We start from the raw sequence: 14,170 nt of genomic DNA, 5'->3' as shown, positions 1-14,170 counted from the left end.
CTTTAAAACAAATCGACAGCTTTTTTTGCTATTTCGAAAAACGCTTTTTAATAGAATTTCAATACTAAACTTCTTCGAGCAACGCTGTGCAACAGTTGGCAATTTTTAATTGTTTGTCTATTCTGATCACCAAAATTTAAGAAATGCGTAGTAACAGTTCAATAGGGCGTTTGTAAACAAGCAGTCTATCCCCCTCTTACTTGACGTGAACTGTCACTTGATCGAAAGGGATAGACGGCTTGTTAACAAATGCAGATTCACCCTATTGAAATGTTACTACGGAAATGTTGGAATTATTTTTTGAATACAACGTTATAGTGTTTTTCGATTTTGTATATTTTTCTAATATTGTGTGCAGATTCCATGTTTTTCAGAACTGTGGCAGTGGTAGGCAAACGTTTATCAAGGCATTAAAAATTCAACAAAAAATAATCAAATAATAAACAGATTTTGATCTCATACTGGTGAGTAATGTAATTTATTGCTGTTCTCTATAGACGATATCTAACAACACAGACTTTTACAATGTATAAATTTCGGCAGCAGAAATTATTCAGTTCTGGATTATTTTTTATAAGGACCAAAAAATCACATATAAAAATGCAGTGCAGTTTAGTCACCGAATATTTAAATTTAGTTTATGGTCATTGTAAATAAAACAATCTTTTTAGTTTTTGTAACGACTCATTAGCGATTCAACGAATTTGAGTGCGAATAACATGATGTTATTTCAGGAAATTTAAGATTTGTTCAGCGTGAGTCGTAGGTTTATCCAACGAGTTACAAGTTTGAAGGCGCCGTCAAAATGAGTTCTGAAAGTTCAACTCATCCCAACTGTTTGAAAACATTTTTGAAAAGTTGAAAAAAAAAACTCAAATGAGTGCTATACTTAAACATTTTCGCACTGCTTTTTTGATTGATTAAGTAGCATGAAAAGAAAAGAAAATAGTTTGGCAGAATGTCATACAAATATTTACAATATTTGCTTGTAAAATTTTCCTGAAATTGAATTTTGTAAATTGAAAAAAGCTATAATACATTTGTCTTATTTCGCAAGACGACCATATGGGGCAAGAGGATCAATCGCTCGTATGGTCTAATTTTTACAATTTTGATTATTTTCAGTATGAGGAATTGTTGCTAGCAATGCAATTAGCTGATTCTACTATCACATAACCGCCAAAACGACGTAAACGCCACGGGGCATAAGATTTGAAGTTTCAAAACCTTTGCAAAGTACATAATAAAGCTTAGGGTTCGTTTTAAGGCTCATTTTATTAAAATGCTATTTTTCCAAGATCAGTAGTGTCCTTACTAATGACTTGCATCTATTATAAAGTATAATTCAACTATTGGTTATTTTTATAGAGAGCTTTTAAAAAATCTTGTCCAGATGGGGCAAGTGTACCATATGGATTTTTAGTATGGAAAAAATTACGAATTCCAGCAACATCATATTTTATTGGGAAATAAATACATAAAAGTATTTAAAAACTGATGAACAATTGTTAAAAAAAATGGCCATACAAAATATAGTGATATTATAAAATTTTACTATTTATCATCTAAGTAATAATTTTTTTTTCGTAAAATCGACCAAATTATTAGTAAAATATTATTATTTAATCTAAAAATAAAAGAAACGTTTCAAATACATTCTAATCTGACATATCACAGTTCAATTGTTAGCAAATTAACATGTTGTTTCATGCATTGTTCCTCTTGCCCCAACAGAATGTCATTTTTTTTCTTGACTTATTTTTATTAGGTCCTTTTAGGTGCTGTGACCAGGTTGGGACCGAGGATCAGTAAAACAATATATAATAACAAAAAAACTCCTTAAATTCCATACTAACCGAATGTCAGTCCCAAAAACAGGATTTTTTTAAAAACTTGTTCTATCAAAGTCTTAGTCAAGACCTGGAATAAGATAATTATAAAAAATCCGATTTTTTAACGTTTTTAATGGGTTATAACGATAACTTTCTAAGCTTGTTACACTTGCCCCACTTTTCCCTACACGGATAACACACTGTATGATATCATGATATCACTATTATTTTTATCGTATTATCGAGGAACATCATTTATTTACTTAACAGTTAGTTTTTGTGATCAAATACATACATTATTTTTTTAAGACGTGGTATTTATATTGATCTTAATCTTCATAAAAACTTACCAGGACTACCAAGGAAGACTGAGGAATATAACACTCGCCTAGATGCGTCTACTCGGGAGTCGGGAGGTGTTGACCAGTCTCTTCGAGAGCACCATCGTCCTAAAACAAGTGAAAAAAATGCATCATGAGTGAATGAGTGAATTGATTAAAACTTTGGAAAATTGTTGATTTTATGTATGTTTTGGAATTTCCAATTCGGAAAAAATGCAGAAGTATATATACTTGATCAAGATATATATCAACAATTCCCCACGAAAACAGCTTGGAAAAAAACAAAGTGCTCGAATCGGGTTCAAAAATTTTCTGGGGGTTCCCTGGCCGAAATAATTAGACCCGTATTTTTTTGTTTGGCCATTAGGGTGACCTATGCCGTGTTAGGGTGGTCTGAAAAATGGCCATTTTCGTCGATTTTCGCAAAAACCACTTTTTTCGAAAAATCATAACTCCTCGCCATTTCAACCGATTTCAACTGTCTTACACGCAAATGAAAGGTGATAAGTTGGCCTTTCAATGAAAAATAGTTAAAAAATGGAAAATCTAGCCTAACATATGAAAAGTGCGTATGAAACTTTAAAATGCCGTTTTGACGGTGTCTGGACCAAAGAGCCTATGTCTGGAAATATTTTTATCGGATTCCCCGGACATTTTTACATAACATACTAAAAAATGAGAGGAGTTCATTAAAAGGATTCCTAGATATGATTTTTTGAAAATAAAATCCGTGTTTTTCGACGCGCCGTGCACAAAAACCGGAAAATGACGAAATCGGTAAAATATCAACTTTTTTCACTAAAACTGCGATAACTTTAAAATTTCAGCGATGACCTATACATGTTTGGGTACCAAAATTTTCGTAATTAAAAGACGCAACTTGCTCATTTAATTTAGGTTTTAGTGAGAAAAAAAGTGCCAATTTTCAAAATTTCGCAGAATTCAGAAGTAAGGCCTACTAATTACACGATGTTGCTAGCATGTGTCGCAAAGGGCAGGGCATGCTTTCTTATAGTAATTTTGGCCGCTGAATCCGAATCTGAAATCAAATTTCGTGTAAACAGTGATGCTTTGGAGCTACACGCTTTTGCAATCTTATTTGCGTGTTTAAATCGCTGCAATTTAAATAGCTTGCAAGTTCAGTCATCCTTTTTCCTCGGTTTTCGTACCACTTTGATTGTTATTTTACTCACATTTTTAATGTTTTTTACGTTTTGATTATCTTAAGCAATTCCAAAAAATCGCATATTGTTATTTGGCGGGTGCTAAGGGACTATCCATAAACCACGTGGACACATTTTTTTAAATCTCATTTTTTCACACTAAAACTCAAATATCTCGGCTCTGGAGTGTCGAAATTGCATTTTCTCAGAAGTAAAAATGTTCGCCATGAAATTTCCACATTTTTTCTCACTAAAACTCAAATATCTCGGCTCTGGAGTGTCGAAATTGCATTTTCTCAGAAGTAAAAATGTTCGCCATGAAATTTCCTACAAGCTGCATGTATTAGTCATACTGGGAAAAATAGGCTACCCTAAATTAAATGAGCATTTCTGAAAAAAGTTTCGAAAAAAAGCGATTTTTTTGACAAGAATCCGCCTGGAAGAATCCAAAAACTTAAGTTTTATTCCAATATTGATAGTCATCTTAATCTATGGACAAAAACCTATCGTTTAAAGATAATACACACCTGATCGAAACAGTTTTTGTATTGATCAGAAGCGATTTTAGAAAATTTGTTCATAAAAGTGACTTTTTTCAGTAAATCGACTAGGGGGTGCGAGAAAGTATTTTATTATTTTTTCTTGTCTATGAAAACATTGTTCTTAACATCATAATCTATCATTTAAGAAGTGAGCACCTGAAATTCCTTGACATGACCTCAAAATGGGACAGGCTTTTAACTATAGTTTTGATTAATTATAAATTCATACGGCTTCAGCATTTTGGTACTTTTAACATGAAAACAGTTAATTTACACTAATAATTGAAAAAATATGCGTTTAGGTTGATAACAACAAGCATTTATTCTATGTTTAAGAGAAACTTTTGCATAAATACACAGTTTTCTTCATTTTTGAAGGTTTAATTAACAGAGGTCCACTTTTGGAAAAGTTTGGAATTTCGTTGTCCTATGTTGGACCCCCCTAATTTTTGCTCAAAAATAAGCAGTTCTTCGCTTTATTTTAGTAACTTCCTTAAACTTACACTATTTCGACATGCTGAAGTTAAATAATCAGTCAAAAAATGATTGGATAGTTATTTCAATCATAAAATATAATTGCAGTTTGGTTGTGAAAATGCTAGTGGCCATGGCTGATTTCAGATGTCAAACTCAATACACTTATTTTGGTGAAAATGACAATTGTCAGTCAACATTGTTTTACATGATGCTGAACATGCCAAATAAAAGATTTGTAGACAACAACACGCTTGAAATTGTGATTTTATTGATTTTTTCATCAAAAACCCTTCAGAGGGTCCACTATAGGAAAGGGATCCACTAATGGATAACGTACCCTATGATTCGAATAAACAATAATGATGTTTTATTTATTTTTGGTAAACCCCGTTATTTATACTATCGCTGTAAAATACTAGTCTGTTGATTCGTCAAAACATCGGAGATGCGTGATTTCCACGTTGTTTTGAACTGTAGATACTTGATATCCAATTTTGTAGATAGCAAAAATTTAAAATAAATATCCGAAATCCAAATACATAAAAAAAACATTTTATTTATTTTTAATTAATCTTTTCTGTCTGGTCGTAACTAAGAACTTTTTTTTCAGCTTTTTTTTAATTGTTGATGAATGGACGATGACATTCAAAAAGATTTTACAAAAAAATGCTTTTCTCAAATGAAACACATTTTACATTTGTTAAAATTTTCTTGAATAAAATACATTGTACAAATGCCTATTTCCGAAACTTTTCAAGTAATGACTGGGGCGAATCGAGAGCAAAGCTTTAACAGGGGAAACATATTTATAAAACATGAATGCTTCAGTACTAAAATTGTGTTGTTCTTATTTGGTCTAATCGAAATATGCCAAAGATGCCAACATGCCCAAAAAAAGAATTAGGTTAAAGTCAATCACATTTTGAATAAGATATTTATTTTACAACAATTTTGATTAAAATTCCCTTATTTTGAGTGCAAATGTTATTTCACTTAATTTTTACTGGTAATACATCATGCCTCTTCATTATCCTCAACAAACATTGTTTAAAAGAACCGAAAAAACGACCAAATTTATTTTTGTGTTTTCATTTTTGCTAAATGGAGGTGTTATATGCTTACTTCACAAACAGTTATTGTTAAATGTTTATTCTTAAATAGATCTTGAAAGTTCGAAAAGCATCGATACATTAACAAAATCGTTACAATATGTTGTACTTTGAAACATCATATATTTCATCTAGATGAAGAACATAGTTAAAAAATAAAGTTGAGGAGGATCAACATTATGGAAATTAATATGTTTTAACCTGTTGTAAAATGTTTTGAGTCAATCACCACGTTTTTATTTTACAAAATTGCTCACAATGGTGACATTGATAATATTGAAAGCTATTAGTTTTCCATAGGATTTTGTGAAACGATGCAATTTTTGGAATCACAGAGTCCATCGTACTCTAATTCCTTCTCGAGATAATGAAATTGCAAGAACGCGACACCGTCGTCGTCATCACCGCCGTCAGTATATCATAGCACACCATGCCAAAAGAAGGAGGGATTGATTTAAGGCCCTACCTGCCGCCCAGTAAACAACTTGCGACGTTCTGGTCGTCTCTTTCCAGCATCGTGATGAAAAGTCTCGAAGTGTGCTCCACCCGACCCCAACCGACCCCCCTTTGCTCTTTTGCGAGCGCCTGTATGCGAGAGCGCTGTCTATCTCACACGGACGCGTGATGTGATTCAAGCAACTTGCTTCTTGGCGATGTATTCGGAAAACGACGTAAAGCAGCACCTACTATGACGACGACCACCACCACACACGCGCTCAGCACAAGACGACGGCGAGAGAGCAAGAAAATTCTCGAGAGCGAGTAAAGAAGTGGAAAAAATCAACCTACACTAAGGAAAATTATCAAAACGAAACTTGCGCACAATTGGCTCGGGCTCGCGACGTCGGTTCTCGTGTCGGTCGGCACTGTTGGTGGTGCTGTCTTCTTTTTTTCCCTCTCTCATCCGCGGAATCCTTTAACTGTCGTTGCCTCGTCTGATCCATCTTGCAGTGCAACTTCCACGCACTCACCACCATGCTCCTTCTGGACGATCTTTCCGCGATACCCGCCATTTGCACAATTTCAATGAATTTCAATAATAATTGCAATTTAATTATTTCTCCAAGTCAAGGATCAGCGATGGTTGAGCGGTGGAGCTCCTGAACATGTATTTGTGAATATTTTCATGCGTTAAAGATATAGTTTTCATGTTGTACTTCCAGACCCAGAATCCCCTTCGTCAATGTCTCCTCGAACGACCCCCCTCCTCCTCCCTTAATGTTCTCGGGCAACGAGTAATCTCTCTGGTACGACCAAGCTTGGAAACTCCATTCAGCCGGTTTCCCGGTTTGATCGATCCTCCACGGTCGATGATGTTGTGCATTTTGTGCCTTGACCTGCCCTGCCTGTGACTTGGCAGAATCCGGTTTCACATTGGATGGAGGCATCCCACACGATCGTCGCTCGGTTTTTGATTCGGTGTACTGCAAAAATTAATCATATTTTGTTATCGTCTATATGTGACTAATAAAGACGGCATCACAGCGCACAGCTTTAGCAAGTTCTGGCTGCTCAATGGCTGCTACATGTGTACTTATTGATGTTGAACAACGTTTACTGGGACGTTGCGGGTACAGTATGGCGCACGCACACAAAACGGATCACGGATGGTGGGACATGGGCGTAATAACAGCCCCATTATGTTAGTACTCGACACCCAAGTTCGATAGTGAGGCATATTTTATAAATACTACAATTATATTTTTCATTCCTTCTCGATTAGCATTGCTTGCCGACAGAAATGGTGCAAACGAAAATACCGCACATACATCATGTGGAGGCATCACGATGTGACCATTGCTGATTGGGTTGTACGTCGTGCAAATAGATGAGATAAATCGTAATTACCTTACTGGCAGTAGTAGACTCTTATACCGGGGGCAAACCAGGTTGATCTTTGCAAAGGCGTTCCCGTCATGTGAGTAATTTACTCTTCCGTGAACCATAGCGTTGAGGAGAGTAAGTAAAATGTGTAACCTTTCTCTTCCTCTTCACGGGCACAGGACCTCTTTGGTCGCTTAAGTTCAGCATAGAGCTTGTAAAATTCGAGGGGGCTAACGAAGTTGTGCTCTTTAAAGCATTAACTCGTTCCATAAAGCGGTGACCGGCTTTTGGATGGATAGGATGCCCTTTCACAGACTGCCTGCCTGCCTGCAAGCGGTACGCACACCAACATAATGTTGTAGTGTCATGACCTACGGGATACCTTCAACTGAATCGTTCGCTTGGTGTTCTGGTCAACGATTTCCGATGTACATATACTGTGGTGCTGCTGCTGCCGCCGACGCCACGTGAGTTGGCCTCCCAATTGTGTGTGCCGTAGGGCATAGAAATTGATGACGGATTGAAACGATGCGCCGATAATATCCATCCGATAATCTGTGTCCATCAGATATAGCTTTGCATGCATCACATTTATGAATATCGAAACACGTTCAATCACACACCATCGGGCAGTGGCCGTTTTGGTGGACCAAAACTACGGGCCGGGTCGGGATGTGGTCCAGCATTGCCACCGCCACTACCACAGCCACGATTCCGCGAGTTTGTGTTTATATCTTTCGCAGCAATGTGCACGCACCCATTGTATACATAAAAACTGATAATACCATTTCACAACTCATTAATTTTACATTCGGAAAAGTGTGGTACAAGTGGCCACATCACACGGTAAAATGAAACCACCGTACTTGCGTTCTGGCCTTTGCATTCATGAATCGATGGATCAACTCACTCACTCGGCATGATTTGTTGCATGATTTTACTATTTGGTTTTGTTTGCATTTAAATTTCATTCCGCAAGCCTTTAGGGGTTTTTAACCACAATTTGGCATATTACTTAAACGAGCTATTCGAAGGAATCTTAATGTTATCTTCTGAATGTAAGACGTTGTAATCCACTTCATTATATGTGATTAACACCTTGAACATTAAGCACACTTTACAAAAATGAAGTAATAATCAAAAATTATATCGGCCTTTTATTCATTTTCAATCTAAAATAAAAAAATACCTACACCGATTTGAAAATGAATTTCGAAACACTTTACCCAACATTACCAACTTTTGATGGGAAAAATAATAAGTTTATGTGTCCATAACGGAATCGACGTAATACCTTACCCCCCTCTTAAGCCTTGCGGTTTCGTCAATGGATCCACAGGCGTGTATCGTTCTTTTTGCGACAAGACCAAAGGGCCAAACAATGAATATTACGCCCATTTAAAATGCTAGTCTTGATTTAAAAAAAATCAAAATATTTTTTTCGAAGAGATCGGAAAATTTTGTGAATGTTTCATGAGTTAACATTGAAAATCGGACCATTAGTTGCTGAGATATCGTCATTAGAAAATGTTGGGTTGTTTTGGTGAGATTTAGAAAACTTAAATTTTCGTGTTTCTTTTTCTCAAAGCGGCTCTATCTCAGCAACCCGAGGTACAATCTTCAATGTCTCTTAGACAATTTTATAGCAAATTTTCTGTACATTAAAAAAAATTAAAAATGGTCACTCATGGTCACTATTTTGAAAAATCGAAAAACTGCAAAAATTTCGCAAAAATCAAACTTTCGGTGACTATATCTTGAAAACGGAGCCCTTTATCAAACAATCTGTGAAGTACTTTTCGATTGCAAATTCAATTTTGCATTAAAAAATAATGTCAAATTTGTTTTTGCATGAAACTTCATTTTTTTCCAAAAATCACTATTTTTTCAAAAAACCATAACTCGGTGGCAGATTTTTTGACAATTTTTCTCTATGGCTTAAAAGTTGCGGATTTTTGTCCCCTAAAACATATCAAAAAATCTCGAAAATAAAAAAATAGGTATTTTGGGAAATTGAGTTTTAGTGAAAAAAGTAAATTAAAAAATCTGCAAAAAAAAAATTCCGTGTGCCTATTTTTTTGGCCAAAATGCCTCAAATAATGATATTTTTGAAAAAAAAAATTTTACGAGTTAAATCCCATTTAAAATTCAAATGCAAAGCGCCTGTTACGTCCAATCAAGTTCATAATTTGGATTTGGGCTCAATACGCCCACCGGTACAAACCCTTGAATGCCCGCCAAAAGTCATTTTTGTTACATCCTAGTACATATTATCCGCGCACCACCAAACCGAAGTGCGCATCTCTTCTGTTGCGCAAAAAATCTGTTGCGCCATACAAAAATTGAGTGGTTTGTCGTAAGCGTGTACATCAGCCCGTGGCGCAACAGGCTTTGACAGGTTGCGCTCGTATTTTGATTTTTGTCTGCCTTCACAATAGTTAAGGGTTAAATATTACTGTCAATTGATAACGAAATTAACATTTCTAGATAAGACATTTAAATCGCAATTCTCTGACCATTGACCGACTGACAATTAAGCTCGAATCCCAGATATGAGCTTGATTGGAGGTTGCAGGGACTTTGTATTGAAAATGAAAATCGAGCACGTTTAAGTCAATTTTCAGAATTGTCACTTTCCTTTGCTATCGCAAACGTCATTCAGTTTTGTTGACAAGTTTTATTTTTTAAATTCTATTATTCTGCGTATCTCGCAATCGAGAACACCAAGGCAATGCTGTAAAGCGAAAAAAATGATCTTTTACTATTCTGCGCAACTATACTCTAAAATTTTAATCAAAACGATCTTGCAATATCCGGTGGAAAACTTGGTGTTCAAGAACAAGCGGTTCAGCAGTGCACAGTGGTCCGAAACCGAAATCTAGCGTGACAAAATTGATAGCGGCCACACGTTAAGATTTAGAGCTTTGATGTCTTCTGGACAAATGATCAGTGTCAATAGGGGCATCTTTTGGTATGGTGGACATTAGGGTGGTCCAAATTTTAGGGTGGTTAAGCATTTTTCTTTTGGAGGGATGACGAGATAGCGCTTCGATGTCTTCAGAAAAGTTGTAGGGAACATCATTTTGAGCAACTTTGCTCAAGAGCACAAAGCTCTATCTTCAAGCGGGAAGTTTCCAGAGCCATTTTTGTAATTAAGGTTGAGGTGTTAATGAAAAAACGAGTTTTTTAATTTATCAACTCAACCTTATGTCGTAGCGAGATGCTGTCTTCTAGACATTTGTAGAGCTTATCAAAACACACATTTATCTTCCAAGAGAGCGAAAATCGGACCTTTTAAATGAAAGTTATAGCCTAAATACGACGAAAAAGACGCCATTTTGAAATACGAATAACTTGAAAAGGTGGTGGAGTTTAACTAATTTAATCTCAATTTGAAAATGAGCATTTTCAAATCGTTTTTTGCCCATAACTTTTGATAGAAGTGACCAAAATTCGTTTTTCAAGAATAAAAATGTTCATTTTGACAAGCTCTATAATTGTCTAAAAGGGCCCAACAATGTACAAAATGATCTAGTGGTTGTAAAAGAAGAAACAAGTTGTAGCTGAAATATTTCAGGAATTAACAAAATAATTAATTTTATTTCTACAAATGTCTAGAAGACATCATATCGCTACGACATAAGCTTGAGTTGATAGATTCATAAAACTCGTTTTTTCGTTAACACCTCAACCTTAATTACAAAAATGGCTCTAGAAACTTCCCGTTTAAAGATAGAGCTTTGTGCTCTTGAATGGTGTTCCCTACAACTTTTCTCAAGACACCGAAGCGCTATCTCGTCATCCCTCCAAAAGAAAAATGCTTAACCATCCTAAAATTTGGACCACCCTAATGTCCACCATACCAAAAGATGCCCCTATTGACCCTGATCATTTGTCCAGAAGACACCAAAGCTCTAAATCTTAACGTGTGGCTGCTATCAATTTTGTCACGCTAGATTTCGGTTTCGGACAACTGTGCAGTGGTATCCAGCGGAGCAATGGAATACTTCAATTCGGCAATTTTTGCTTTTTTCTGTAATATATTCCTTATGGGAGAACTGTCATTTCTACCACTCGAACCGGGTGCTCTATTGGAACACAACCAGGATTTCGAAAAGTGGTTTTGTGTCAAAACGGCCAAATAACGTAGAGCCCGAGCCTGTTGCAGATGTCGGAGCTGCTACCCGGATTCCAACGCGAATAATCATCATAGTCAAGATTTTCCAACAGCAGCAAATTCGTCCGGTACACTTCCATGGTCAATGGAGGAGTCCGTCGGCAACGTCACCAATCCCAGCTGAATGTTGTGGTTGACTGTTTTAAGTTTGTCGAAGGGAGTTCATCCGGTCCGGTCTGAAGATGGTCTTGAAGATTACATTATTTGGCGAGCCCGTTCTTTTTTATAAAACAGAAAACTCCCTCACTTATATTATAACATTCGCTCAAGACAACCACGCCAAAATACAATTACATACGCGGTAGGGTGTTCCCTTGGTCGTTCGCTGTGAGTTGTGGATTACCTACTTCTCTATTTAATGTTCGACTGGGGGCATGCTTATTAATTTCTTGTCGCTCTATACCCTCAGTGACGTGATGGGAACAAGGCCGTCTATGCAAAGTGTCCCGCTACAAATTTTCGGCGCTTGAGGAGGGAAGAGGAGAAACCATTTTGATCTATGCGCCGGTATTTGTAGCATTAAAAGTCGTGGAAAAAAACTCTTTTGCACGTGGGTGTACAGATTACGGAGTAAAAGATGATCGAATCATTCACCTAGCGCTCACGTGTATTTCCGGACATAGTTACCTGCGGGTATGGGTATCATACATTCATACATACAAACATACGACCGTTAAAAAATATTTTGCACACAGTTGGTACCCAGACAAAAATTATTGAAAATTCCACACAGGTGTTGAATTGTAATTTTGACACTCTACAGAAGTTAGTTTAGATTTTTTAATGCCAAATCTTGAAACAATTTAGATGCTAAATGGAGATTTTTTTCGCCGTAATTGATTGTGATTACCCGCGAGTTTGCTTCTCTAACATGCCAAAGGCCGGTCGCGGCCGTGGCAGTTCTAGTGCGGCCTCGAAAACCTGCGAAGTTCGTCTACCGGTCGTGTGTAAAAAGGTAGCAACCCAACGCCGCCTCGACCGCCATCACTACCGTAGCACTACCGGACGGACGATGTTGACGAGTTGCTGGGAGGCCTCGGATATTGTCTGAAAATCGGTAAGTCGTCAGTAAAATTCCAAGACCGAGAATTACCAAGACCGTTCGGTTTCCGACCTGAAGAAATACCTTTCGAACGCCGGAATAAAGCCGCGGGAGATAAAAGTGCTCTCTGACGGTAGCGGCAATGCGGCCCAGCAAGAAGTCACCGGGGAAGATCTTTTTACCCTACCGGAGATCTTTGCTCGCGTGGGAGAGATGATGTCGCGGTTCCAGACCTGCCGTAACAAGGCAGAGCAATTCCTGGTCCTTGGGGAGCTGATGATCTAGCACATCTATAAATGAATAAATTTTGCTGTGATCTAGTTTTAAGCTTTCTCTATTCTTATCCCCTATCATTAGCAATTGTGTATGTTTTTTGAAAACTTTTTCTTACTCGTGTTTATGCATTAATTAACAGTAACAATTGCTCTAAACCGAATTATGACGTAACACACAGCTGAAATAAACACAAAAACTATGATAGGTTCTCTGTTTGATTAATCCCAAATAAAACCGAATTTAAAATTTAAATTTAAATGGAGCTCAGTGCAAAGCATAAAAGGTCCGGAAGATTATTGACAGCTAGATTTTGGAAGTTTTTTTTTTTATTATTTTTTGCCTTCCTCACTGAGGTAAGGCTATAAACCTGCTCTAAAACTGAACTTTGTATAGCCGGGAACTGTGGTGTAGGGGTAAGCGTGGTTGCCTCTCACCCAGTCGGCTTGGGTTTGATCCCAGACGGTCCCGGTGGAATTTTTCGAGACGAGATTTGTCTGACCACGCCTTCCGTCGGATGGGGGAGTAAATGTTGGCTCCGGTCTAACCTAAAGGGTTAGGTCGATAGCTCAGTCCAGGTGTAGAAATCGTCTCCCTGGGTCCTACCTCGGTAGACGCTGGTAGGCAGTTGGACTAACAATCCAAAGGTCGTCAGTTCGAATCCCGGGGTGGATGGAAGCTAAGGTGTAAAAAAAAGTTTGCAGTTGACTCAACAACCAAACCTTCGGACACCTAGTTTAGGGTCTCATAGCTCGAGTTTTATACAGATTGAAGTTTCGATAAGTAGTTCAAAAGTTATATATAAAAATGTGTTTTCACATAAATCCGGATCTCACTTAAATGTAGGTAAAATAAGTCCGGTACATCATCCGACCCATCGTTGGTTAGGTTATCAAAAGACCTTTCCAACGAGTCCAAAACATTGAAGATCTGGCCTGCCTCGAGATATGGCAATGTAAATGATATGGATGTATATTTTTATTTCGAAACTAAAAAATAGATAAAATTTGTGTACAGCCATTGTTAATAATGAGTGAGGAAGGCTCCAACCTAAAAAGTGGATTAAGTTAGTTTTTTTGTTGAATTTTTATGAACAACTTGAAAAAAATGCAATGTCCTAAGTAAATAATATTATAAACATTGAGTGTCACTTCTTCGATGAAAATAGACATAATGTTTGAGAGAGATACACTCAATTTTTACATTGCGATGCTGATGTGGATAGTACAAGAGAGAATACGGCCTTTGATTTGCTTATTGAACTTTAAAAATTCCCATATCCCATTCTTGAACAAGTTAAAAACAAATAAACAATATCAAAATAAAGTAAAACGAGAGCCATATTTTTTATCCTTAGAATTAATACTTCAGACGATAAAATACAGTTACG

At 36.8% G+C, this 14,170-nt stretch overlaps 1 protein-coding gene across 2 annotated transcripts in view; it reads right to left on the bottom strand.

Moving 5' to 3' along the window:
* LOC6045521 (homeobox protein homothorax) overlaps positions 1-14,170 on the bottom strand; it is a 285,128-nt gene that overhangs the window by 140,229 nt on the left and 130,729 nt on the right. For both annotated transcript variants that reach the window (XM_038249283.1, XM_038249286.1), the window contains exon 9: positions 2,183-2,281. In XM_038249283.1, coding sequence (XP_038105211.1) covers positions 2,183-2,281 — 99 coding nt within the window. The remainder of the gene's footprint in view (positions 1-2,182; positions 2,282-14,170) is intronic.

The sequence above is a fragment of the Culex quinquefasciatus genome, chromosome 1, assembly GCF_015732765.1.
Source record: "Culex quinquefasciatus strain JHB chromosome 1, VPISU_Cqui_1.0_pri_paternal, whole genome shotgun sequence".
NCBI classification, from domain to species: Eukaryota; Metazoa; Arthropoda; class Insecta; order Diptera; family Culicidae; genus Culex; species Culex quinquefasciatus.
The sequence above is the reverse complement of the archived record's forward strand: the minus strand, read 5'-3'. Positions and strand labels throughout refer to the sequence as shown.